Consider the following 27023-nt stretch of genomic DNA (forward strand, 5'->3'; position numbering starts at 1 on the left):
ATTCTATACAATTTGGCTTTTGTTAAAAATGAGGTGGGGGGGGGGCTGGCCCAGTGGCCGAGTGGTTAAGTTCGCGCGCTCCGCTGCAGGTGGCCCAGTGTTTCGTTAGTTCGAATCCTGGGCGCGGACATGGCACTGCTCATCAGACCACACTGAGGCAGCGTCCCACATGCCACAACTAGAAGAACCCACAACGAAGAATACACAACTATGTACCGGGGGGCTTTGGGGAGAAAAAGGAAAAAATAAAATCTTTAAAAAAAAAAAAAAAAAAAAAATGAGGTGAGGGGCCGACCTGGTGGCAGAGTGGTTGGGTTCTCATGCTCTGTTTCCGCAGCCTCAGGGTTCGTGGGTTCGAATCCCAGGCGCAACCTGCACACCGCTTATCAGGCCATGCTGGGTTGGCATCCCACATACAAAAAAATAGAGGAAGATTGGCACAGATGTTAGCTCAGGGCCTATCTTGCTCACCAAAAAAAAAAAAAAAAGAATGTGATTTTTTTGGGGACATTTCCTGACTTTTCCACAAGTCTTTTATTCTTCATAATGAGAGATTTGATCATCTCAAATATTTCTTTATTTAATGTCTTTCCCTGTAAATAAATTATCCTTTTAAATTATTTTAGTGTAACTAGGTCTGGCCTCCTATTTTGTTGCTGTCATTTTTAATATAATGGGTGTGTTGTAAATGCTATTCTCTAAAGAGTTCTGATTTTTATTTGGGAAATTGCCTTGGTAAATAAGCGTTTATTGAATTTGTGCATTTTACCAAACTAGAAAACATAAACTTACTTAAAAACATTAGCAAAGAACCAGTAAGATGTAGCTGTGAATTAAAGATGAACGTGCTGAGGGGGGCGTATACCCAGGGAGTCATCCAGGATGAATGGCGCTAATCTAGAAAGTCTTCCTGAGAAGATACCTTGTTTCTTAGCCCTATACATATTTGTTTTTTGCTTTAAACTTAAGTCTTAAACATTTTAACAGTAACTTCATTTTCCAAATTTTACATTATCAGTTGCAGGATGCTGGCCCCTCCCTTCCCCCCTTTTTTAGCAGTAGTGTTTCTGTATAAAGAAATCTTACTGTTTAGACAGCATTTTCACATTATTTTCACTTGGTCTTTATAACTACCCAGAGAGATAAGAAGAGCAAGTATTTTTATCTCCACTTTGCAATATGAAATTGAGGCTCTGAGAGGCTAAATGACTTTCCATGATTTATGAGACCCAGTTTTTCTTTCTCTTCTCGTAGCTTATATGCATATGTCCTAGTTGGAGTGGGAGAGTAGTTTATCTATGTGTAAGCATTTCCCTGAGTGTCCCTTGCTTCATATTGTGAAGGTGCTTTTCGTATGGTTACATATAATAGTCCATGATTAAACACTTAACTGTAGACATCCTTTTTTTGGTCATGAAATAAAATAGTACACAGCATTTGCGATGAAAGCAGAAAGGAGGTAAGTTTCCAACAATGATTTAATAATTGAAACTCGTTGCTAGAGGGGAAATAATGAAATTTCCTATTCTAGAGGTTATTTTTGCTTGTCTGGTTTTAAATAAATTGTATTAAATTTTCCCTGGCAGAGACTATTTGATTATGGGTAATTTACCTCCTTGCTTCTTTAAGGATCAAATTGGTAGCGTCTCATTTGTTTTAAGCCTCCAGTCCTGTGTTTTACTTCATTCTGATAAACTGGAGTTCTCTGATCGCTGTAAGGGGTATCCTGTTCCACCCACCATTAGGTAAAAATAATAGTTTACATTGTTTTGGTGTTTCTGTTTGTCAGGTAATGTGCTAAACTTTTTGCATGCATTATTTTATTTGATCTTTATAAGTATGTGAACTGTTTCTGGCATATGGTAATCACTCAGTAAGTATTAACTAAATGGAGGAGACAGAAAATAAATAAGTCAAACAAAAAGTATATCAGATAGTAATAAGTGCTCTGGGAAAAATAAAGCAGGAGAGTGAATAGAGAATGGAGGTAGGTTTGGAGTTGTTTGCAGTTTTAAATAAAATGGCCAGAAAAGGTCTCACTAAGGAGGCAACATTTGAGCAAAAAAGCTGAAGAAAGTGAAGGAAAAAAAGAGAGTATTTGGGAGAAGAGAGTTATAGATAGAGATAACCAAAGTGGAAACTTGCCTGGTGTGTTGGAGGTACAGCAAGGAGTCTTGTGTGGTTCTAGTACAAGGGAGCAAAAGGGAGAATAGTAGAAGATGAGATCAGAGAGGTAAGGGTGGGGGCAGATTGTGAAAGGCCTTCCAGGCTACTTTAAGGACTCTGGCTTTTATTCTGAGTGAGATGGAAAGAGTGGAAGTTTTTTTGTTAGTGTGTGACCATATCAGATGTTTCAAAAGGATCATTCTGGTTGCTATGTTAGGAACTGACTAGGATGCAGAAGCCAGGAGATTGGCTTATAGGCACTTGGAATCATCCAGGAGGGAGATGATAGTGGTAGCTGAAGAAGTAGAGAGACGTGATTGGATACTGGACATGTTTTGAAGGTGCAACCAATAGGATTTCCTGACTGATTGAGCACATAGTGTAATAGAGAGGAGTCAAAGATTTAGGCCCAAGAAAGTAGAGAAGGATAGAATTACAATTTACTGCGATGTTAGAGGTGCTTTCAGGAAGAACAGTAGTTTGGTTTTGAGCATAGTAAATGTCCACCTGGAGGTGTTAAATAAATAGGTGATTGGAATCTGGAATTCAAGAGAGAAGTCTGTGATAGTGCTATAAATTTGGTCATCAACTTAAAGATGTTAAAGCTCTGAGATGGGATGAGATTATTCAGGAGGGAGGTGAATATAAGAGATCTAAGCACTGAGAGTGCAAGGGCACTCCCAATGTCAGTTGGTTAAGAAGATGAGAGAAGAATTATTACAGAAGACCTGAGAGAAAGAGTGGCCAAAGGATAGTGAGGTAGCCATGAGAGTATAGTGTTTTGGAAGCCCTGGGTGGAAAGTGTTTCAAGGAGGAAGGATCAACGATGTCAGATGCTGCTGATAGTTGAGGATTGTAAGTATTGACAATTGAGTTTAGCAGAGTGGAGGTTCTTGATGACCTTGAACATTTTTGGTGGCCTGATGGAAGTGGGTTCAAGAGAGAATGAGAGGTAAGGAATTGGAAGGACTGAGTATAGATAATCTCTTTCAGGGAGTTTTTCCATAAAGAATCTCAAAGAAATGAAGTGGTATCTGGAGGGGCTGAGAGAAGTAATTGCATGTTTCTATGCTGGTTGGAATGATTGAGTAGAGAGGGAAAATTTTATGATCAGAGGGAAGAATTGCTGGAGAGATTTTCTTGCAAAGATGAGAGGAGGTGGAGTTTAGTGGAGGAGCTAGCTTTAGATGGGAATATACACTATTTTTCCACAGTAAGAGGAAGGCAGATTACTTATGCACAGATGCACATAGGTTGTATTTGGGGGAGCCTGGGAAGGATCTTCTTTGGTTACTTCTCTATTTTTCAATGATATGGGAATCTAGATCACCTACTAAAATTCAGGAGAGGGCGACAGAGGGTGTAGAAAGAAAAGACGTTATGAATTAGTTGTCTAGAAGAATGGGAGAGTGTAGGGACTAGGGAAATGTATGATTCCTGCACAGTATTAAGGGCCTGGTAGAGGTAAATCGTCATGAATTCAAAGTGAGTCTAGGCTGTGAGGCTGTGTATTTTTCTCTAGACTAATTTAACTATATGGGTGCAGGTCTGGAGTAGGCAGAGTGTGGCTTAGCTAGTATTTGGGTGTTGCCAGGTAAGTACCATGAAGCAAGCAAGAACCATGGAGTGATTGTAATTACAGGTTACGGAATTTAGGAAATTGGGAAAAGAGAGAAGTAAGGTCATGAAGTAGAGACAAGGAAAGGCAGTAGGAACAGTGAAGGTCTTGGTGGAACTGAACAATAAAGATGTTGGCAAGGGTACTAGAGAGAATGAGCTGGTGGTCAGACAGTAGAATGTTTGAAGTTTAAGTTAAGGACTCATTAATTGGTGATGCCAGTGTTTAGGGTATGAGTATGATCTGAGGTGGAGTGGAAGACAAGATCATTGGAGGAGAGGAGGTTAAGGAACTGGGAGGCCACGTGTTGGAATGCTCATTTACATGGATATTGCAATCAGTAAGAATTATGGCAGTTGTATTAATATTAGAAAGAATGATGGTGAGCATGAAGCCAATTCTTCAAGGAATGAGGGAGAGTGACTTAGAGATTGGTAAGTGACTTCAACAGGGAGGAGTAGAGGGTGGTATAGTCTGATGACATGATTGAATGCTTGGGGTTTTTAGAGACAGAGAGGAAGAATAGTCTGCAAGTAGCAAAGAGGAACAAGGCCTAATTTCCAGGCCCAGTGGTGGGAGAGGGATATAGGAGAGAAAATAAGAGGGCTTATTTTTCCATTTGAAAGAGCTGTAGGGAGAGCAATGTCCTCAGGGGAAAACCAGGCATTAGAGTAAATGGTAAAAAGACCATTTAAGAGAGAGAGTAGAGGATATTTTGCTGATGATTGACCTTGAAAGACAGAAGCACAGGAGTTGGGGGGTGAATGGAAGACGGGATCAGAAAAGGGGATTAGAGTCTGGTACTTCTGACTTCTTATGGGAACTGTTGAAAACAGAGTTAAGGAGAATAATGAAGTTAGTCGTTACAGTTTTTAAGATAGAGTGTGGTGAGACTGAGTATTGAGGGGGAGGGAATGGTGAGGTCCTGCAAAGATCACACACAGTTCTGGGGTCTCCTCTTTACTTTTGCCAGTGGTGTTGAGGAGACCAGGGGAGAGGTGGAGAGACAGTCTAACTCTCCAGAGCACTTGGATTTCTGATGCCCTTTCTTAACTCTTACAGATGGAGGCTGGGGATTGGGGGGAATCAGTGACCTGATTTGGAACACCAGGAGCTGAATAAATAACCAATTATATGAGGGAGAGTTTATCTTCTCCATTTTACACGTAAAGAAACTGAGACCCAGAGTGTTAGAGCATCCTGCCCAAGGTCACATGACTACTGAGTGGTAGAGTAAAAGGAAATGAAGCATTTGTCAGGGAAGTGGGAGAATTACCCCCCACTGCCTTTCCTCAAGGTTCTTATGGCTGGTCAAATAATCAAAGAGGCAGGTTAGCAAGAGAAAATCAAACAAAATTTAATAGCATGTATACATGGGAGAAACTCAGGGTAAACTGAGTAACTCGGCCATCTGGCTGAGTCCACCCGTTTAAGTACCCTCAGCTACGGACAAGGAGCACATAATGATCTGGGGCTTCAAGGGGGAGAAAGACAATCGTCATAGAGATGGAATGCAGAAGTTTGATAAGCAGGACTTTGATAAGAGTGGACTTAGCAAGGATCCCCCCAAGTGTCCTAGATAGTTATCTACGGTGATGGCCTGTCCTGGAGACAACCTTTATTTTAAATTTCTTTAGGCAGCTTGGGGGAAGGTCAGATGCTCTTTGTGGGTCTTTTGAGGCTTCATTGTCTTCAGCTCGAAATAGTCTGCATACCAGAGTGGCACACCTTGGAGCAGCCTGCTCTCAGACCCATCACATTCTTAAACAGTAAAATAGATGAGGAGTTGAGGAACAGTAACATTCTGTGAGACAATATCATATTCGCATTGGAGCCTTATCTTCATTTACTTTCAGAACCTACAATATCACTTGGATTCATACTGAATTCTAAATGGGAGATTTAATTAACAATCCAGTCTTCTCCTATATAATATGTTCCTTGTGTTTGTTGTCCAAAAACTTAAAAAAAAAAAATTATGGGAAACAGGCCTAAAGGTACTACTTTCTAGTAGTCCTATTCTTAACCCACTTCTAAATCCTGTTCAGCTTTATCGTCTCCAGGGAGCATTCCTTGATTGATCTCAACTGAATTTCATCCTCATACAATGAGCTTGTGTGATAGAAATTTTAGGGGGTATGTGTGTTTGTTTTATCTCCCCAGTTAAATAATAAGCACCTTGAGGGTATTTCTCCTGATTCTGTACTCCATTGGAAGCGATGTGATTTAATCAAAAGGGGACCTGATTCTGTATCTGGCTCTGCCAAGAATTTCATATCATATTTCAAATCATTCACTTCACTTCTTTGGGTTGTACTTTATCTGTAAATGAGAGGAATTTCCCTAGAATTATCTCAGAGGTCCTTGAAAGTTATAGTATTCTATCATTCATTGGCTGGCTATCAGAATAGTTGGTTAACTGATGGCTATACTTGCATTTGAAAGGGACAATTTAAAAAAATATTATTTGATGTAATTCTAATTACTTACTCTATAGCTTAGTGTCATCACAAAGTGTGGCCTGTAGCTAAGCAGGATCAGAGTGAGGAACTAAGGCTGAAGAGAGAACGTGGGGCCAGATGGTACTAGTAGCAAGTATTTGTGAATGTGGGACTGAGCAGACTAAAGATATGTTTGAAAATCATTTGCACAGAGGTGATAACTGCAGCTGTGGGAAGCCATGATATTTCAGAGAGATTGTATACAGAGAACAAAGCCAAGGTCAGAACTTTCAGGAGAATCTGTATTTAGAGGGCAAGTGGAAGAAAAGAACCTAGAAAAGGAGAGAGCATAAAGAAATTTTAATGTAAATTAAATTTTAATGACAACGGAAGTTTAGAAAGAAAAGAATCCCAAGAGGGAGGCAGTGACAGTAGTATCAGATATTGCAGAGAGGTTAAGGAGAGCAAGAACTGAGAGAAACAAGGCCCCTGGGTTTGTTACTGAGGTCATTAATGACATCCAGAAAGCAGTATCGATAGAGTAGTTCAGTTAGAATTGAAAATGTGTTATTCTGATATAGATTCAGCAAATCACTATTGAGTTCCTACTAAATGTCCAGTGTTGTGTAAAGCGTGTGCATGCATATACACACCCACTCATCCCCGCCACCCACCCCTCCCACCCCTCTCAGCCCTCTCCCAAAGGTGACTGTATGGGGCAGGATGAAGAGCACAGGAGCAAGGACTGGCCTTGAACCCAAGAAGGGAGGTATCATCATCTAAGATAGGAAGAAAGAGTGGGTTTGGATACCGATAAGTTTACTGAGAGAGGGGCAAGAAGTTGAGGCAGTCCATGCCTCATTACCTCCATTTTTTCATTCATATTAGATCTTGTTTCTAAAACATTATATAGACCATATTGACTTAGTAATTAATTTAATGTATTTTATTAATAAATCTATTGGATCTTTCTCTCATTTTCCTTGACTGCTTTGTAGTATTACATACTAACTACCTATTTTGAAACACTCTTCTTGGCTTTCACTAAATTTTTCTCTTGATTCTTCCATCTCTCTGACCATTTTTTTCTAGACTTCTACCTTCAGTCTCTATTTTATGAAAATGAATGTAGTTCCATTCACTAAAACTCAAATCTCGTCTTGCTTTATATCATGTCCTGGGCTACAGATTCAGATTCATGGATTTAGCTATCACCTAGTTATAAGCTCTCCAGGGAATGTCAAAACGGGAAAGGTTTTATATTTCCACTTACTTGATGAACACATCCACTTGGATGTTTTACGAGATTCAAATTCAACAACATCATAATCTCTTGCGTATTTTCACATACCCTATTCAGATTTTCTCTATTCTACCAGCAAATCCTGCTAACAGGCCAATGTCCATAAAAACTGACATATCTTTCAAGTCTACCTCAACCTTTCCCGGTCGCATTCAATCCTTTCCTCCTGTATTCTCCTATAGTATTTTTTTAACCATTCCTATGGAATTTATCACGATGAGATTCATAGTTAAATAGGAGTCTACCTCTCTCATGAGGCTATAATTTGGGAGCATATCTAATATTTCTGCATCACATGTGTCTTCACAGTGCACTCATCCAACACAAAGTAAGCAGTAAATCAGCATTGCCGGAATGAATGAATGAACAAGTGCATGATCAGGTAGAATCTAAAATCCTTTGACTTCCTACTGAATGGAGTGCTACCTGTTTCCCTGTGGACGTCTTAATGCTGCCTCAGTCTTAAAAGTTCTAAGACAGAACTTATCAGCTCCCCAAACTACCTGCTTTTCTTCTTTGCTCTCTAATTTGGCACACTGGTTTCTCAGTCAGCAAGACTTAGGATCATATATTGACCCTTTTCTCTTCCTTTCTTATCCTGTCAAGTCAATTGCCGAGTTCTGTTGATTCCATCTCTACAGTGTCCCTTGTATCCACTCCTATTTCATTTTTACGGCTAGTTTAGGCCCTTGGTACCTCTGACGTGAGGAAGTCTCCTAACAGATTTTCTTACTCTTATCCATTCTTTGACATATTGTTAAAAGAATCTTCCTAAACCACAGAAACTTTCAGTGGCTTCTCACTGCTTTCAGAATTAAATATCTAAATATTAACTTATTTTTTAGGACCTGCTACAGTCTAATAAAAATTTATCTTTCCAGGCTTATTTCTAATTGTGGCTTACGAGTATCCGTTACTCTACCTAAAGTGATCTACCTCTTATAACAGCTTTAACATGCTCTGAATTTTCCTCTACTTTGTTTTTTTCATGCTATTCTTTTGCTTAGTGAAATTGATGAGAAGATGTCGAACCTCTTCTATATTCTGGCTAACTTCAAACACCATCTCTTTCTTGAAACCTTTCTCGAGCCCCTAAATTAAAGCTGTATATGAGTTTTTCAATTTCCAACTCCCCACGTGCTTTATTTCTCTCTCATTCATTTTTCGTATTTTATGTTTTGATGTGTTTTTTCTGTACTTGTATTAAGTGCCTTGGAGTGAAAGCTCGCTAGAGGCAGCAACCCTGTGTTAGGAGTTCCTGGAACAGTAGTAGCTTATGTATAATAGGTGCTCGAGGGTATTGATGAAATTAAACTGAGATATGGGGTAACCAAAATAATATGCTAGTGAGGGGAGATGAGAATTTATAGTATCAGAACTGAGAAAAGACCATTTTTTAAAAATAATCAGGTCATTGGTACTTATAGAAAGAGCCGTTTTTCGGGGATTGATTGAGGCAGAAGCCAGACTGCAAGGGAGTAAGGAGTGAGTAGGTGCTGAGAAAATGGAGCCAGTAAGGATAGACAATTCACTGTAATGTGGAAAGTGGCTAAACTCTTAAGAAACGGAATATGGTCTGCAGATTTGGAAAGAGACTTGTGAAGGAAAACCACATGTGGTGTTTGAAAGAAAAATGAGTATGCTGTCAGAAATGCAAGTGCCAAGATTATTCCAAGTCATGCATTTTCATTTTTCACCTTGGCAGACGAGAAGTACTCCACATGAGTCAGGCCACTGAAGTTAATAACGAGTGCCAGTGTCCTGAGGTCACAAAGTTAGAGTACGTGTACAAATCACAGCATAAGAAGCCAGGTAAATATAACTGTAGTGGGCACTGGCAAGGATGATGTTCCTGAGTGAATTGAGTTTATATTCCTCGGTTCCAGTTCAATCTGATGAAATTGTTTGTTTAGAGAGAAGAGTTACTGAGCCAATCATATGTGTATATTTTAGGGGGTTCTCTCCCCAGGTATATTTTGAAGTGTAAGACATTTGAACTATAATTATTATTTAGCTAAATTAGAACATTTTTCAAGTGTATTTAAAAGATATAGTTTCTGGTAAAATCACTTAATATGAAAATATTTAAAGAAAGTGTGGCTTCTATTTCTTGATAGGATGTCATTTCTATTTATCTATAAGCAGGGGTGTTGAATTTACACAGTGATAGCTCAGAGCTCCTGAAATAAGTGTAGCTATTGAATTTAGTTTCCTTTTGACTTTATTATACATAAATATTCTCTTAAAGACTTTATTCTAAGAAATACAATATTGGAATATTTCTCTTTAATCTAGAGTCTTCGTGTTCAAGGCTAAGGCTGTGATTACATAATTAGAAAAAAATATATGTAAATATAGACACAGACGCCTGCATACACATATACTTTTTGGACAGTCTATTTAATGTTTCAGTATTCATCTAAATATTATATGAATATTACAGAAGTAGAATACTTTTTTCAGAAGCCCTGGACTATGTTAGAACCAAAAGTGATCATCTAGGCCAGGGTTCTTAACCTTCAAGTCTCTGACATTGAAAGCAATTCAGGGAATAGCTTTCATGAAATTCTCAAAGAGGTGTATGACCACCGGAAAGCTAACCACTTAAGTAATTTAATTGGTACTTTTCACAGGTCCTGAAGCTGTAATAGGGGATGGGGATTAAGTCACTTGGCTGAGGATACTGTTGTTAGCTAGTTAGGGCTAAAATCTTGGTTTCTCAATTCCCAATTACTTTTTCTTTAACCATCCCAGTGGAAAGAAATAGGCAAAAACCAATTCCCACCAGTTATTTATGGATTATTTATTAGTCACTTAAAACGTAGCTTCTTTAAAGAAATGCTTGTTACCCCAGCATCCTAAGAAATTTTTTAATGGAAATAGGACACTATATATGGTATATAAAATAATATACAAACAATAACTCCAGAAGGAAAATGAGACTTTCTGTTTATCTTTCCCTACCCTTATTCTGCCCCTTTCTCTCCTCCTTTACCAAATTTACTTTTCATTTTGTCTTGGATGTTCTACTTGTGGCCTCTGATGAATTTGGTTAGAATAATCCATTTTTCTTTGATCATTCTCATTCATTCTTTCACTCATTAATTAATTCAACAAGTATTTCCTGAGTGCCTCCTCTATGTCAGGCACCATGCTAGGTCCTAGGAATAGAACCATAAGCAAAATTGACGTGATTCTTTCTTCTTGGAGTTTGTAATCTTAGTAGAACTAAAGTCAAGAAGGAGATTGGCAGAATCAGCCTCCCTGCAGAGGAGACAGCTTATTTAAGGATCTCAAAGAAGGCTAGTGTGGTTGGATTGAGGAGAGCAAGGAGGGAGAGAGATACACAAGAGGAAGCTGGAGGAGGAGGCAGGGAGCAGATTGTGTAACGACTTGAGCCTGCGATAACGGAACAGCGGTGGGGAGCTATTGAGGGATTTCAAGCAGAGGAATGGCATGGCTTGTTTCAGCTTTTTGGCTATTATGAATAATACTGTTGAGAACTTTCATGTGCATTTATGTGTGGACATGTTTTCATTTCTCTTGGAGTAGAATTCCTGGGTCATTTGGTAACTCTCTTTCACCTTTTAGGAACTGCCAGACCATTTTCCAAAGTGACTGTACCATTTTACATTTCCACCAGCAACATGTGAGGGTTCCAGTTTCTCCACATCTTTGCTAACATTTGTTATTGTCTGCCTTTTAATTCTAGCCACCCCAGAGGATGTGGAGTGGTGTGTCGTTATGAGCGCCTTGCCTTTTCCCAGCAAAGCTTTTAAGTCTGGCGTTTAAGATTCTCAGTGATCTGGCACCAGGCTACCTTTTTAACCTTTTATCAATTTAGTTTGAGTAAACTACTTATTATTCACAAACTATACCATATACTTTCCCGAGTCCTTTTTAAAAAACATCTTTGTGTGTGTGTATGCTTGTGATTTGCAAAGCCTTGATCTGTGTCTCGCAATCCTTAAAGGCCCAGCTAAATTTGTCTCCTTCATTTGAACACATTGAGCGATATGGGATAGTTGATGTTTGACCATTTAACCTACAAAATAGCAATTTCAAATGGTTTAACTTAATATATTTTTTGCTTTCTCTAATCCTTAAATTACAATCATTTCCTTTGAGTTTTTTTCTCCTGGCCGTTGTTTGTACCTCTCATGGTATTACTGATGTGCTTGTGTAGTATAATTTCTCTTACAGTGAAATCTCGTGGGCTGAGGCTGTTCTGTAACCCCGTGTTTTGTACATAGTAAGAGTTTGGTAGTTGTTAAAGTTTTTTTTTTTAAAGGAATATGTGTACTATGTAATGAATCAATATAAACAAAAATGAGTCAATGTAAACATAATACATCAATGTAAGCATGACTATAACTGAATACAAATGCAAAGGTGTTGGAATGACTAGACTTACTGAAAGGAACCAGTAAGAATAGCTTAGGACTGGTTCCTTGTGGAAAGTGAACCTTCAAGAGAAATTTTATGTGGTTAAAAACCACAGCTGGTCAGAAGAGAAGGTAGTTTGGAGACTACATTAAAAGATATTCAAAATGGAAAGTAAGAAGAGTCTGATTCTCCTGATCGGTGGCGAGGAACAGGTTTGTCTAGCTGGAGTAGAATGTAAGCTTGAGCTAGAATTAGATGTGGTGGAGAGCCTTGATGCTCTGAAAGCTATTATGAGATTTGATTTGATTTGGAGGCAGTTGGATGCCAGTATAAGAATCTTCATTATAATGAATATAAGGGCTAAGGAATTGTTGAAGCAATGTTTGAAGAAAATTATTCTTGTAGATTTGAATATAATATATTAGAACGTGATGAGACTAACATGTCTGAATGAATCCAGGTATGAGCTGATTGTGGCTTTTTTCAGCCAAGGCTTATTGAGCTGGAGTGAGACGTGAAAATGGGAAATGAAAATCATATTCAATGTGAAAGAAAGGAAAGCAGCAAGAAAGGAAAATCTAAAATTGTTTTTTACTGGAAATTACTTTGTGCAAGTTTGGATAGTTTTGGGAAGTGTAATTCTATGGAAGACAGTAATAGGCAAAATGGACATTCAATTTCTACTCACATTTTTCATAGAGAAAGGTTATTATTGATGACATAATTAGGTCTCTTCCAGTGGGACTGCCATGTCCTTTTTAGTACTTTTCTGAACTTTTGAGCTTTTTTTTGTATAGTAAGAAAAAAATTTGTATTATCAATTTCACTTCTAAATCCAGGAGAAACTCCTTCCATGACTTTTGTCTGCTATGACTATATTAGTCAGCTCAGGCTTGCTTCCAGAGTGCTATACACTGGGCGGCTTAAACAACTGAAATTTGCTCCTCACAGTTCTGGAGGTTGGGAAGTCCAGGATCAAGGCTGGTTCAGGTCCTGGTGACGACGGTCTGGCTGGCTTGCAGATGGCTGCCTTCTTGCTATGTCCTCACGTGATATTTCCTCGGTGTGTGCATTCAGAGAGAGAGAGAGAGAGAGAGAGAGAGAGAGAGAGAGAGAGAGAGAGGGAAGGCTTTCTTTCTCTTCTTATAAGGCCACTAATCTTTTTGGATTAGGACCCTACCGTTACGACCTCATTTAACTTTTTAATTATTTCCGAAAAGCCCTATCGCCAGTTACTGTTAGATTGGCGGTTAGAGCTTCAATGTAAGAATTTAGTGGTGGGTTGGGGGGACACAATTAAATCCATAGCAATGACAGACTTCATTTTTAAACTACATTTACAGTGCCAGTGCACATGCTTCTATAGTGGGAATAATATTCATTTTTCTAATACTTCTAACATCAGACTGTCCAAGAAGCAGATTTCTTATTTTATAAATTTTATAAATTTCTTATTTTATAAATACCAGGTCTTTAATTGTTATTCTTGCTATTTTTTTCCCCATCAGCTTTGCCATTATAGTTTTATTTATGTGGCTAATCTGGCTTGGAGTAATATATGCACAATAACGCTCAGTGGTCATAAATAATAGTAACTGACACATGTGTCACGTATTCTATTTTAAACACTTTATATGTTTTATTGTGAGAAGGGGATGGAATGATTTGTGGTAAAGAAAGAATCTTGAAATAGTAAACAGTTAACAAAAATATCTGAGAGGAGGAACTTGTAGATGAGTAAATGCAATAAAGTGTCACACATATGATACAAATACATGCAGTGCACAGTAAAGGAAGAAGTAGTCATGTCTCCAAGATGGATAGGGGCAAAGAGGGCATGGAAGGGTATGAAGGACATTACAGGCAAAGACAGCAGACTTAGCAAAGACACAGAGGCATGAAATGGCTAGAGAACTTAGGGAATCTGCAAGCCATTCTCAGTGGCTTCAGATGAGTAAGAGCAACAGCTAGATAATGTAGAACAAGGGGTGGATCATGGAAGACTTCAAGTGTTATGCTAAGGAGTTTGGGCTCCATTCTTTAGGCAAGGAGAAATCACTGAAGATTTAAACAGGGAATGCAAATCAAAACCACAATGAGCTATCACCTCACACCTGTTAGAATGTCTGTTATCAAAAAGACAAGAGATGAGTGTTGGTGAGGATATGGAGAAAAGGGAATCCTTGTGCACTGTTGGTGAGAGTGTAAATTTGTGCAGCCATTAGGGAAAACAGTATGGAGGTTCCTCAAAAAATTAAAGATAGAACTGTCATATGATCCAGCTATTCCACTTCTGTGTATATATCAGAAGAAAACAAAAACACTAACTTGAAAAGATAAATGCACCCCCATGGTCATTGGAGCATTTTTTACAATAGCCAAGACATAGAAGCAACCTAAGTGTCCATCGGTGGAGGAATGGATAAAGAAAATGTGGTGTGTGTGTATATATATATATATATATATATATATACATACACAATGTGTGTGTCTGTTTGTATATAGATGTATATATATATAAAACTGAACTCATAGATACAGAGAGCAGATTGGTAGTTGCCAGAGGCAAGGGGTTGGGAGGTAGGTGAAATGAGTGAGGGTGGTCAAAAGATGCAAACTTCCAGTTATAGGATAAATTAGTCATAGAGATATAGTGTACATCATGGTGACTGTAGTTAATAATGTATGTTTGAAGGTTGCTAAGAGAGTAGATATTAAAAGTTTTCATCAGAAGAAAAAAAATTTGTATCTCTGGTGATGGATGTTAACTAGACTGTTGTGATTATTTCATAATATATACAAATATCAAATCATTATGTTCTACACCTGAAACTAATATAATGTTGTATGTCAATTTTATCTCAATAAAAAATGATTTAAGCAGGGAATGATATGTCAGATCTGTTTTTGAAAGATCACTTTGGTATTGGTTTGGGATGATATATTGGATGAGTAAGAGAAAGGAGACAGGTGATTTGCAGTAGTCCATGGAAGAGGTATTGAGGTAAGACAGTACAAATTAGGATAGAAAAAGGGATGCATTCAAGAGATGATAGGAAAGTTAGACTTTACAGCACTTTAGATGGACTGGATATGATGCGTTTAGGGAAAACATGGTGATGGTTTAGAAAAATCACTTGGGAAGTGGGAGTACTGCTGAGCACTTCCTTGGGCCTAACTAGTGTTTCTAACCATGAGTCTTAAGTGGCCCCAATGTGAAGATTTCCGCCATTAGTAGCTAAGCATTAGCACAGGAAAAGTTAGATAGTTGTAATGATCTGGATTAGCAGGGCAGTGGTGACCAATGGATAAGGATGTAAGTACACTGAGGGTTGACAAGAGAGTATAAAATATTACACTATACATTCTGGGTTGTATAGGGAAAGAAGTGAAGGGGAAAGGGAAAGCAGTTACGTGAAGGATAATGACGAATGGAGAAGTTGAGGGGTGAGTTGTTTCCACTACTTTGAAGATTAGATGAAGGAAAAGTTAAGAAAGTGATGTATTTGGAAAAGATAGCATCTGTGGTCAGAGATTGGTTTCCTTGAGTTTAAGATTACAGAGGCTGAGTAGTTCCCAGAAATGATAAAGTCCAGAGTGTGACTTCAGAAGCACATTGCTGAAGTGGGGATGGAGATGAGGGATGCTGGAAGTGAGGAATTCTGAGCTAGGTTGTTGCTAGTTTATCCTTATGGACATTGAAATTCCTGTGACGAGTAGAAAGAAGCTTTGGAAAAGAAAGTGAGCCAGGTTAGAAAGTCCTTACTGAGTGAGGAGGAGTAATTAAAAGGTGAGTAGATGATAGTAACAGAGAGGTTGTATACCCAAATACCATGAACCTCAGAGGAAGAAGGCTTTTATCTATGAAGACAGAAAAGTAATACTAATATAGAAGCATGAGAGTGGAGCCTGGGGAAATCCTGCTTTTGCCTTTGGGTTTTGTGAGATATGGGAGAAGCAAGGGTCTTCCCTAGAAAAGGCTGCAGGGAAGTGGAATCCAGGGGAGATGTAGGTTGAGGTGGAGATGTGGAGGGGAGAGTTCTGTTAAAGATGTAAGGGAATTTCCTCATTATGGAATAAAGATTTGAGTATAAAGGTTAGGAAGAGTTCGTAGCTGAAGGAAGACTTGGACAGGGTAAATGGATGGAGGAAACACACAGTCAGATTAGAAGGTCTGGCATTTTTGAAGAGGGACTCAGGATGACAAAGATAACAGAAATGTTTGATTTGAAGTGTATGTATGAAGTTTATGGGCCTAGGAAATCTGAGGATTGAAGTGGTATTGGTTACTTAATGAGGTTAGCAGACTACAGTCATTGCTCGGAGTTCAAATGCCTTGTCAATTACAAGATTCTTATTCTCTAGTAGTTTATAATTTAAAAAGGAAAGTGGCCGTGTAACCAAAGAGCTCTGGTCTAATGTGGAAAGTGTTAAGTGCAATTACAGTATATAGACAGAAGTCTATGAAAATGTACAGGACTGAGAATTTTGTTCCAGCTGGAAGACCTGGGGAAGACTTCTTGGAAAAGCTAGCTTTTTAACTGGGTCTTAAAAAGTAAGTAGGATGTTAATAAATAGATTGGGATAAAGGGGCATTCTATTTGGGAATGGCATGAGCAAAGGTATGAATTCAGGGAAATACAGAGCTTGTTAATGGAAAAGTCCGTAAAAGGTAAACAGAGAGAGCTTGACCTCAAGATGAGCAAGGGAGAAACAGAAAAGAGCAGTGGAAATTAGATTGTATTATGCCAGTAGCCATGGAGATCAGAGGCCTGCTTAGAGCCCATGGGACAGAAGAAAGAATAACTACTGAAAATAGAGCTCTACATTCTAGGGCATCTGTGGCCACCTTCCGCCTGAGTAGCCATGAAGGGCAGCGCTTAATGTTTATGTTTATACCAGGAGAACTTTCAGTGGTTCTACTGGTATGTGTGTGTGTGCATTTGTAAGTATCTGCCATAATTACAAGAACAGAACTATTATATATTCCCACCCTTGTCCCCTTCAGCCACTCTTTGCTTGTCTGGAGTTTAAAACCTTTTACAGACTTGTTATATTGAAATACATATTAGTGCTTATTCAAATATAATATTGTGGATCATACTATCTTCCCATGTTTATGTGTGTCTGATAGAGAAGTTGATGATGACAGGCTATTTGCCACACTTTTCCTTGAAAGACTGATTCTTTGAATCTGAGATTGCATATTAGTTGCAGAAACTGGTTTTGTTTATTTTATTTCTCTTGTATATTTATTTACTTCATGCTTTGGTTCTGAAGAGCCATTTGATTTCTTAGTGGTACATGCTATAATATTCCCTCTGTCGAAATTATTTTTCTAAGTAATATACTACTCGTAATTCTAAATTGTGTCTTACTGCCTTTAAGTGTCTTTTCTGTTCTCCCAGAAGGTCATATGCATAAAAAGTAGTATTGCACATTTGAATTTGTCCAAAATACACTTTATGAGGTGTTGATTTCTTTATCACTTAGGATTGCATTTGGCTGTACAGAATAGAAAATTCTATTACACTGATTTTAAAAATTGAATTTCAGGGGCCAGACTGGTGGCAGAGCGGTTAAGTTCACATGTGCCGCTTTGTGGCCAAAGGGGTCACCGGTTTGGATCCCAGCTGTGGACATGGCATTGCTTGGCAGACCATGCTGTGGTAGGCATCCCACATATAAAATAGAGGAAGATGGGCATGGGTGTTAGCTCAGGGCCAGTCTTCCTCAGCAAAAAGAGGAGGATTGGCAGCAGTTAGCTCAGGGCTAATCTTCCTCAAAAAAAAAAAAATTGAATTTCATTTATTTTACGTAAAAATTCCCCAAGTAGAGAGTTATTCGTATGAATTCAGCTGCTCACCGGGACTACAAGAACTTTATGCTCTTCCTGTTGTTGGGCTCCCTATCTTTAGTAGGCCAGCATGTTGGTCAGGTTTACAAGATGGCTGCAGTATTTCCAAACTTTACATTCTTGTTCCAGGCCAGAGAGAAAGTGAGAAATGTTAAGGGCCATCCTGCTGTTTCTGCTCCCATTTATTAAGAAAATAAAAGGTTTCCATAAGCATTAACAGACTATCCTTTAAATCTTCTTGACCAAAATTGTATCACATGGTTCTCCTGAGCCACAGGAGAGCCAAATGCAAGCGTGTTGTTTTGGGCTGGGCACAGCCTGCTGTGATCAAAGTCAGGAAAGAAAGGGGTGTCTATATGTATGGAATAGGCAGCAGACAATATCTGTCAAAGTAATGTGCCTAAAGGTTGGTTATTTTACCTGTAATTTTAATTCAGATGACAATCAGAAGTTGGCTACAAAAAAAAAAGGAAGGAAATATTTTTAGCCTATCAATCTCTCATTGCTTACATTATAAAGCTAAATAATAGAATTTCTTATAACTTCTCCATTGTATAATATTATAGGTTCTTGGATATAAAAAAATAACAATTACAATCATACTTTGAAATAGTTAATAAAATAAACATGTTTGCATTTGAAAAAAATATTATGAAGTGTTCCCACTGGAATACCATGTTCATCCATTTAAAAGAAGTGACAATTTCTTTTGGGGGAGATGATTTTCACATTGTATAAATACGTAACATTTTGCGGATGGCATGATCTTATACATGGAAAACTGTAAAGACTACCAAAAACCTGTGAAAACTAATAAATTCAGGAAAGTTGCAGGATTCAAAATCAATATGCAGAAATCAGTTGTGTTTCTATACTGTAATGATAAATTCTCCAAAAAATATTAAGAAAACAATTCCATTGCAGTAGCATCAAAAAGAGTAAAATACTTAGAAGTAAATTTAACCAAGGAGGTTAAAGACTTGTACAAGGAAAACTATAAAATGGTGAAAAAAGTTGAGGAAGACACAAATCAATGGGAAATCATCCTGTGTTAATGGATTAGAAGAATGAATCTTAAGATGCCCATGCTACTGAAAGTGATCTACAGATTCAATGCATTCTCTATAAAAATTCCAATGGTGTTTTTCGCAGATAGAGAAAACAGTTCTAAAATCATTATGGAACCACAAAAGACCCCAAATAGCTAAAGCTGTCTTGAGTACAGAGACCAAAGCTGGAAGCATCATGCTTCCTAATGTGTTACAAAGCTATAGTTATCAAATGGTGTGGTACTGGTATAAAACACACACACATAGACCAATGGAACAGAATAGAGACCCAGAAATAAAACCACACATACACGGTCAACTTATCTGTGAAAACGACTCCAGAGTATACAATGGGGAAAGGATAAGCTCTTCAATAAACGGTATTAGTAAAAATGAATATCCACATGCAAAAGAATGAAATGTGACCCTTATATTACAGCATACACGAAAATAAACTCAAAATGGATTAAACATTTAAATGTAAGAACTGAGTCAGGAAAACATAGGGGAAAAGCTCCTTGGCATTGGTCTTGAGAATGGTTTTTGGATTTGACACCAATAGCACAGGCAACAAAAGCAAACATTAACTATTAGGACTATATCAACCTAAAAAATTTCTCCACAACAAAGGAAACAATCAAAATGAAAAAGTAACCTACAGAATGGGAAAAAATATTTTCAAACCATATGTCTGATAAGGGGGAAAGGAGGAGACATTGATCAAAAGGGACAAATTTTCAGATATAAAGTGACTAAGTTCTGGGGGCCTAATGTATAGCATGGTGACTATAGTTGCTAATAGCTTATTGTATAGTTGAAATTGCCAAGAGAGTAGATCTCAAATTCTCTCACCGCAAAAAAAAAAGGTAACTGTGTGAGGTGATGGATGTTTTAATTAGCTTGACTGTGGTAATCATTTCACAGTGTATACATATATCAAAACATCATGTTGTACACCTTAAATATATACAATTTTTTTTAATCAATCATACCTCAATAAAGGTGGAAAAAAATTTAAAAAATGAAGTGACAGTTTCTTTTGGAGAAGATGATTTTCGCATTGTGTAAGTAATTTAGTTATTGTTACAGGCAGGTTTATGGTGGACAAATTCCAAAATGAAAATGTAGATTCTTAAATATTATCACAACCTTAAGATGGATTATTTCATCAAAGTCTAATGAAAAAATTTTGACTTTTGGTGTGAAGAAGACTTAAGTTGGGAATGAAGGTTTAGAAAAATATGTTTTTTAATCACAGCTTTAAGCTTCAATTGAGTGTCTGAGATTTTTCTATCATTGGTTTTTCTTACCTTAAATAATTTTGACTTTCTTTTACTCATAAGAGGAAATGATGTAGATCATTCAGTTTGTGGCGTAGGTATATTGTCACTGTGTTTTTGAATTTAACAAGCATGATACATGTTAACAGTATACTGAACAGTTAACAGGTACTAAAAAAGATTTTGTGGAAAATAAAGGCACGGTTCTCTCTTTTGGGATACCTGAAATTTAGCTGGTGAAACAAAATATATATTCCTGAGATCAATAAACAATAAAAGGCAGCATGTGATCAGGTATGGAGAGTTCTGTAGGAATTTAAGGGAATAAAAGTAACTGTAGAATGTGATTACTTAGTATAATGGAAGAAGTGGATATTTAAGACAGGCTCGTTAAAAGTATAGAATTTGATTTGGTAGCAAGGTGCAAAGTACGATAGGCTTGTCTTTCTATCTGCATCTTCTGCTTATCCAGCCCTGTTGAACTATTTGTAGTTTCTCAAATGTTCTCTGCTCTTTGATAATTCTATACCTTTGCAATGCTTTTTTGTTTATTTGTTTATGGAATTTCTTATTTATCAGCCTGGCAATTTCCTATCTTTCGAGACGCAGTTCAAATATCATCTCCTCTGTGGAGTCTTCCCTGAACTTCCTGAGTAGTTAGGTGCTTGCTTCCTTTTTTCCCCTCCCATAGTTTGTTCTCTTTCTGTGTGTGTGTCGTTAGAGTCTTTATCACATTGCACCATTTATTTACTTGACTGTCTCTGCCACAACCTTGCGAGCTTCGTGAACATGAGGATTATGTCATATTTATCTCCAAATCATAGTGCCTCGTGTAATGGTTTTGCCCATTGGACCACTCAGTGAGTATTCATTGGATGAATGGATGGTTGGATAAAAAGAAAGAATTAGCCCGGATGGTGTTCATGAGTACTAGGGAAGTCTGTCCAGAGGGAGTGTGAAAGGTATAGAGTGTTTGCAATTTATCAATATTTGGAGATAAGATTGAGTAGGCTAAGTAGTTGGCAATGGAAGCTTTAATAAGTAATGGAGTTATAATTAACAAAATTTCTGAAATTGGCTTTTTAAAGCCCTCATTTTTCAAACATACTGTGCTTTTGTATTTTGTAGTGCTTCTACTTCTCATTCAGAGAATTCAGTGCATACAAAGTCAGCTTCTGTTGTATCATCGGATTCCATTTCAACTTCTGCAGACAACTTTTCTCCTGATTTGAGGGTATGTATACTGTTTCTAAGTTCTCATGAAGTACTTTCTGTTAGCTATTTGTGTCTGCACTATCAATACAAGCTTTAACTAGTTAAGCAGGTAATATTGGTATTCTCAAAGACCTCAGTCTTTATAAAAAGTCCCAGAACAGGCCAGCAAATTTGGAATTCTTATTTATTTGTAAAAGAAAAATGTGTAGTTCGTCTCTAAGTTTGTTAACTTTTAAGTTCTTTGCCAAAAGGTAATTAATGAATTTTGTTGTGGTATAAAAGATTTTCATGATTACTCCCATAATGATGGCCAATAATAGCCAAACCTTTATTGAGTACTTATCATGTACCAAGCATTGTCCTAAGTGGTCATGAACTATCTCTCCTGATACTTCTAGCAGTTCTGTGGGGTAGAGACTTGTTATTATCATCATTCTACAGATGATAATAACTCAGAGAGAGATTAAGTAACATGCGCAAGGTCTCACAGCTAATAAATTCTATTGCCAGTATTCCAGCTCATGCAGTCTAGTTCTGGAGCTGAGTCCCTTCAGTACTCTACTGTAGTTGCTACACATCTCATTATAGTTTGTACGTGTCCTCTATTTATTAAAGGTCTTAACCACATCAGTGATATCCTGTTGCACTTTGTACATTTTTGGGTTCATCTGCTTTCTACAACTGCTTATCTATGAATGATGGAGAAAATGAATGTCACGTGTGGTGCTAACCCGTAAACTTTACCTCAGAATCTTTTTATTCTGATCAAGTGACTGTTTTCTCAGTGATTACACTTTTGCAGTTTTATTAAAAATTGTTTTCATTAATGAGATGGTTTGCTGTTGAGCACATATTGAGAGTACATCTTTTTTGTGTATTTCATTTTCAAAACAGAATCCAACAAATGTAAGAAGACAGGTTAGAAACATCTGTAAAGGCTTCTGCATATTTGTGATTACCTTTTGTGAAATGTCATAAGGTACTAGATTGTATATAGCATGACTTTAAACATCACTAAAACTATTAAAGATTTATCATTATAATTTGAATAAGTTGTGCTAATTATAAAGGCTTTATAATATCATTAGCTGTTATCTTGAAACATAATATACATTTAGGACAGAGTTCATCATTAGTAATAGTAAATATAAATCCATTGTAGCCTCTCCTTAATTTATTACTATTTAAAAGTACATATTTGGGGCCGGCTGGGTGGCGCAGCAGTTAAGCTCGCACGTTCCACTTTGGTGCCTCAGGGTTCACTGGTTCAGATCCCGGGCGCGGACATGGCACCACTTGGCAAACCATGCTGTGGTAGGCATCCCACGTATAAAGTAGCGGAAGATGGGCACAGATGTTCGCTCAGGGCCAGTCTTCCTCAGCAAAAAGAGAGGATTGGCAGCAGTTAGCTCAGGGCTAATCTCCCTCAAAAAAAAAAATACATAATTTATATATGTATCTAACTTTTATTTATTCATTACATTAATAAAAATCCACTAAGGGCCTATAGGCCTCTTGATAATTTTGCAATTTTTTGGCCTACTTCTGGTAGGATTATTAGTTGAAAATATCATTGTTTTTAACTTCATATTGTGACTGATAAAGAACCATAATAAGAATGGGAGAAATGTTACTTTTGCTTCTTGCCTATGCTTATATTATTAATATTATATTCTACCTGCTGTTTCTTGCCTGAAATATTTTAAATCATTTGTGTATTCTTGTGAGGGTTAGTTTAGTTAAACTACTTTACTGGGCACACACGTGAATTGCAGTACATTGCAAGATGCTGGAAGGAGGCCTCCATTATCATCTTCTCTGCATGCAGGCTCCCTTCATTTCCTCAGGACACCATATGTACCATAAATTAAAGTGACTGGCTGACATTGGGACAAAGTGAGGGTCATAATGTTACTCTGTATATTAAATATTATAGTTTATTATTTTTTATTAGATACATTTTTTATTTTAGAACCGTTTTAGATTTACAGAAAACTCAGCAAGATGGTATAGAGTTCTCATATACTTGACATCCAGTTTCCCCTGTTAATTAATATCTTACATCTGTATGGTACTTTTGTCAAAATTGATGAACCACTGTTGATGCATTATTATTAACTAAGGTCCGTACTTATTCAGATATCCTTAGTTTTTACCTGATGTCCTCCTTTCTGTTCCAGAGTCCCATCCAGGACACCACATTGTTTAGTAATCATGTCTCCTTAGGTGCCTCTTGGCTGTGACAGGTTTTCAGACTTTGTTTTTGGTGATTCTGACAGTTTTGAAGAACACTGGTCAGGTATTTTGTAGAATGTCTGATGTTTTACCCATTATTAGACTGGGGTAATATGTTTTAGGGAAGAAGACCGCAGAGGTAAAGAAACATTTCCATCACATCATATCAAGGGTACATGATTTATCACTGTTGATGTTAACCTTAATCACTTGGTTGAGGTAGTGTTAGTTTTTTTCACTGTAAAATACTCTTTTTTTCCTCTCCTCCCTATGGTGTACTTTTTGGAAAGAAGTGGCTATGCACAGCCCACACTTAAGGAGTGAGGAGTTATGCTCCTCCTTGTTGAGAGTGGAACATCTACATACATTTTTGTAATTCTTCTGCGTGGGAGGTTTGTTTCTTACCCCTCATTTATTGGTTTATTCAATCATTTATGTCAGTGTAGACTCCTGGATATTTATTTTATATTTTAGATTACAATCCAGTACTACTTTGTTGCTGAAATTGTTCCAACTCCAAATTAGGAATTCTTTCAGTCAGATCTTGTGACCCTTTGACATGTTCCCATCATTGTGGTGGGTTTTTAAAAATTTTTCTGTTTTTGTGTTTTTTAGCTCCTCCTTACTTTCTGGCAGTACAAGATGCTTTAGGCTCATCCTGATATTTCCTGCCCAGTCTTAGAATCATCATCTATTTCTCAAAGAGCTCAGGTTTCTTTTATTGGAGAGTGGTATTAGAAACCAAAGTCTGGGCACTAGGTGTGCTCACTTTCTTATGTTTTTGCTGCCCCCTCCCCGCCAAAAAAGGGTAACAAAATACTTTTGTTTTCCTTCTGAAGCAAAAGATCATTTGCATGTGTCTTATTTGGAGATAATATTATGGGTAGAGTGATCATATATGCAAGTTTGTCTGGAGTAGACTTATTTTATGCCTGTCTTCCCTTCAGGTTTAACATTAGACACAAATATGTCCTGAATTATTGACTCTCTTAGCACTAGGATACCAAGGGAATCTGTCGAATTTATATATCAGCTGCATGACTTCAGGAATTATCCCTTAATAATTCAGTATCTTTCACAACTTAGTGGGGCCCTCAGAGTGTTTTTTTTGGATGAATGAAGAGACAGTTGTTAAATGTTAAGGCGAAGATGGTTTGGGGCAACAAAGGTTGACTGTACTTTCCATAGTAGAGTGCCTAAAGGGGCAGGGAAAAAAGAAAACTAATATGTTTAGACTGCCCGTTACCCTGTTTTCTGATTTTTAAAGATGTCTTTGATTGTTAGATATATCTTTACTTGAATCACGATCTTTTTCAATTGTGGAAGGGAGATGAATGAGTAACATTACATTAAATGTTAGTATCATTTAAATAACGCAGCCTGATTTCAAATGTATGTGTGCTCTTTTCAGAGGTGGGGTGGGAGGATAGATGTGCTTCTAATAATTGAAAAAAATCTAGCTTGCTACTATGATAAACGTTAATATATGCCTCATCTCATTTAACTTTCACAACAATCCTGTAAGACAGATATTATTATCCCATTTGACAGATGAGAAACCTGATATTCAGAAGAGATGAATTAAATCGTGTGCTTAAAGGCACACAGCTCGGTGTTGCCCTTTTTTGGTGCCAGATTGGTGATGTTCTTATACAGCACATTACCCAGAGAGACTATCTGCCCATGATTTTGCTAGATTTTTCAAGCGTGAAGTGAGATTTTCTTAATTAATGAGGAATATCTTTAATATGTTTTTTGAGGTAGAAATAGCAATTTTCAGTATTACTTTCTTAATAAATGAGAATTGCTTTTCTAAATAATCAGAAAAAGAGAGTTTTTGTAAGAAAATCTGATCTCCCCTTTTCCCCAGTTTTGTTAATTGATGATATTTTGCTTTTAGTGTGTATACCTTTAGTGGCCATAAAATGGTGATGTGCTAGTTAATTATAGGTGGTACTAACTGCGGGCAGCTCTGTGTTGCTTTTTTGACCATCCATGGTTTGGCTCTATGTGTGAGATGAGGGCCTTGGTGTGGTCGTTTTGAAAATCATCATTCACAGATGCTGTGAAGTTGGGTAACCTCTAGGCTTCAAGTTCTCCACATGGCCTCATTGTTTATCTCTGCCCTGAGCCTCAACATTTTATAAGGTTCTTTAGTAACAGCTTTTACAGAGAAGTACAGAAAACACAATGCATTGAAAAGCTAATCCAATTTCATTAAAAATATTAAACTGTATAAGTTTTCTGCTACAGATACCACACAGTGACACTTTCTTGAAAGATACTGTCTTAGTAGATTAACAGCTAAATGTGAAAGCTGCTGTTGAGGATTTCTTGTTCAAACACGATTTGTTGCTCCTGCATCAGCGAAGCAGAATGGAAAATCACTGGGGCTATGGAACTCTTCTAGATATCTTGAACTTGCATTTATTCAAGTGGAATTCTATTTGTATTACTTTATCCCCTTGTTAACCTTGTTTGTTGTGGAAAAAGGCACGTACAGATATAATCCAGCAGATGTATTTCTGAAAAATGGAGCACAAATCCAGGCTTGGTAAATTGACTCCTGCTGCCTCAGTGATGTACTTGTAGAGCATTTTCTCTTTGCTTCATCTCATCTTCACTTGGCAGGAAAACCTATTTAATTTCATTTAAAAAACTTAAAAAGAATCCTTTCATATAGAATTTTTTTTTTTTTAAAGATTTTATTTTTTCCTTTTTCTCCCCAAAGCCCCCCGGTACATAGTTGTGTATTCTTTGTTGTGGATTCTTCTAGTTGTGGCATGTGGGACGCTGCCTCAGTGTGGTCTGATGAGCAGTGCCATGTCCGCGCCCAGGATTCGAACTAACGAAACACTGGGCCACCTGCAGCGGAGCGCGCGAACTTAACCACTCGGCCACGGGGCCAGCCCTCATAGAATTTAATAATGCATATTATTTTTTATATAAATTTTCAATTTTTAAAATCAAACTTTCTTTAATAAGAAGCTGTTTTTAAAGTTTGACACTTAGTGGAATTAAAAACCTGGGGAACTTGTGTCTGGTTGATTTATTTGCTGACTGAAGAATAAATCCCATGAAATAGAGTGTTTTAAAATTCAAATGCACAGCTCTATTTATTTATGAAGTGTAACTTGTATAGCATTGGACTTTAAATAAAGTATGTCCCTTGAATGTTGGTGATTAAAAGATAAATTAAAAGTCAAGCTATGTGGGGGCCGGCCCGGTGGTGCAGCAGTTAAGTGCTCAAGTTCCACTTTGGCGGCCCCAGGTTCGCCGGTTCAGATCCCGGGTGTGGACATAGCACCGCTTGGCACGCCATGCTGTGGCAGGCGTCCCACATATAAAGTGGAGGAAGATGGGCACGGATGTTAGCTCAGGGCCAGCCTTCCTCAGCAAAAAGGAGAGTTGGTGGCAGATGTTAGCTCAGGGCTAATCTTCCTCAAAAAAAAAAAGTCAAGCTATGTAGTATT

At 37.5% G+C, this 27023-nt stretch overlaps 1 protein-coding gene across 14 annotated transcripts in view; it reads left to right on the forward strand.

The window, feature by feature from the left end:
* MTMR2 (myotubularin related protein 2) overlaps positions 1–27023 on the forward strand; it is a 101884-nt gene that overhangs the window by 17727 nt on the left and 57134 nt on the right. For 12 of the 14 annotated variants that reach the window (XM_070490403.1, XM_070490407.1, XM_070490404.1 and 9 more), the window contains one exon: positions 21229–21334. The exons of 1 other annotated variant lie outside the window; for it this stretch is intronic. Coding sequence is in view for 2 of the 13 variants with exons in the window: in XM_070490395.1 (XP_070346496.1) it covers positions 21229–21334 (106 nt within the window). In the remaining 11 variants the exon portion in view is untranslated. Of the gene's footprint in view, positions 1–7837; positions 7911–21228; positions 21335–27023 lie in introns of all 14 variants that reach the window. One more of the 14 variants, XM_070490396.1, reaches the window with a different exon arrangement.

The sequence above is a fragment of the Equus asinus genome, chromosome 20, assembly GCF_041296235.1.
Source record: "Equus asinus isolate D_3611 breed Donkey chromosome 20, EquAss-T2T_v2, whole genome shotgun sequence".
In the NCBI taxonomy this organism is placed as follows: domain Eukaryota; kingdom Metazoa; phylum Chordata; class Mammalia; order Perissodactyla; family Equidae; genus Equus; species Equus asinus.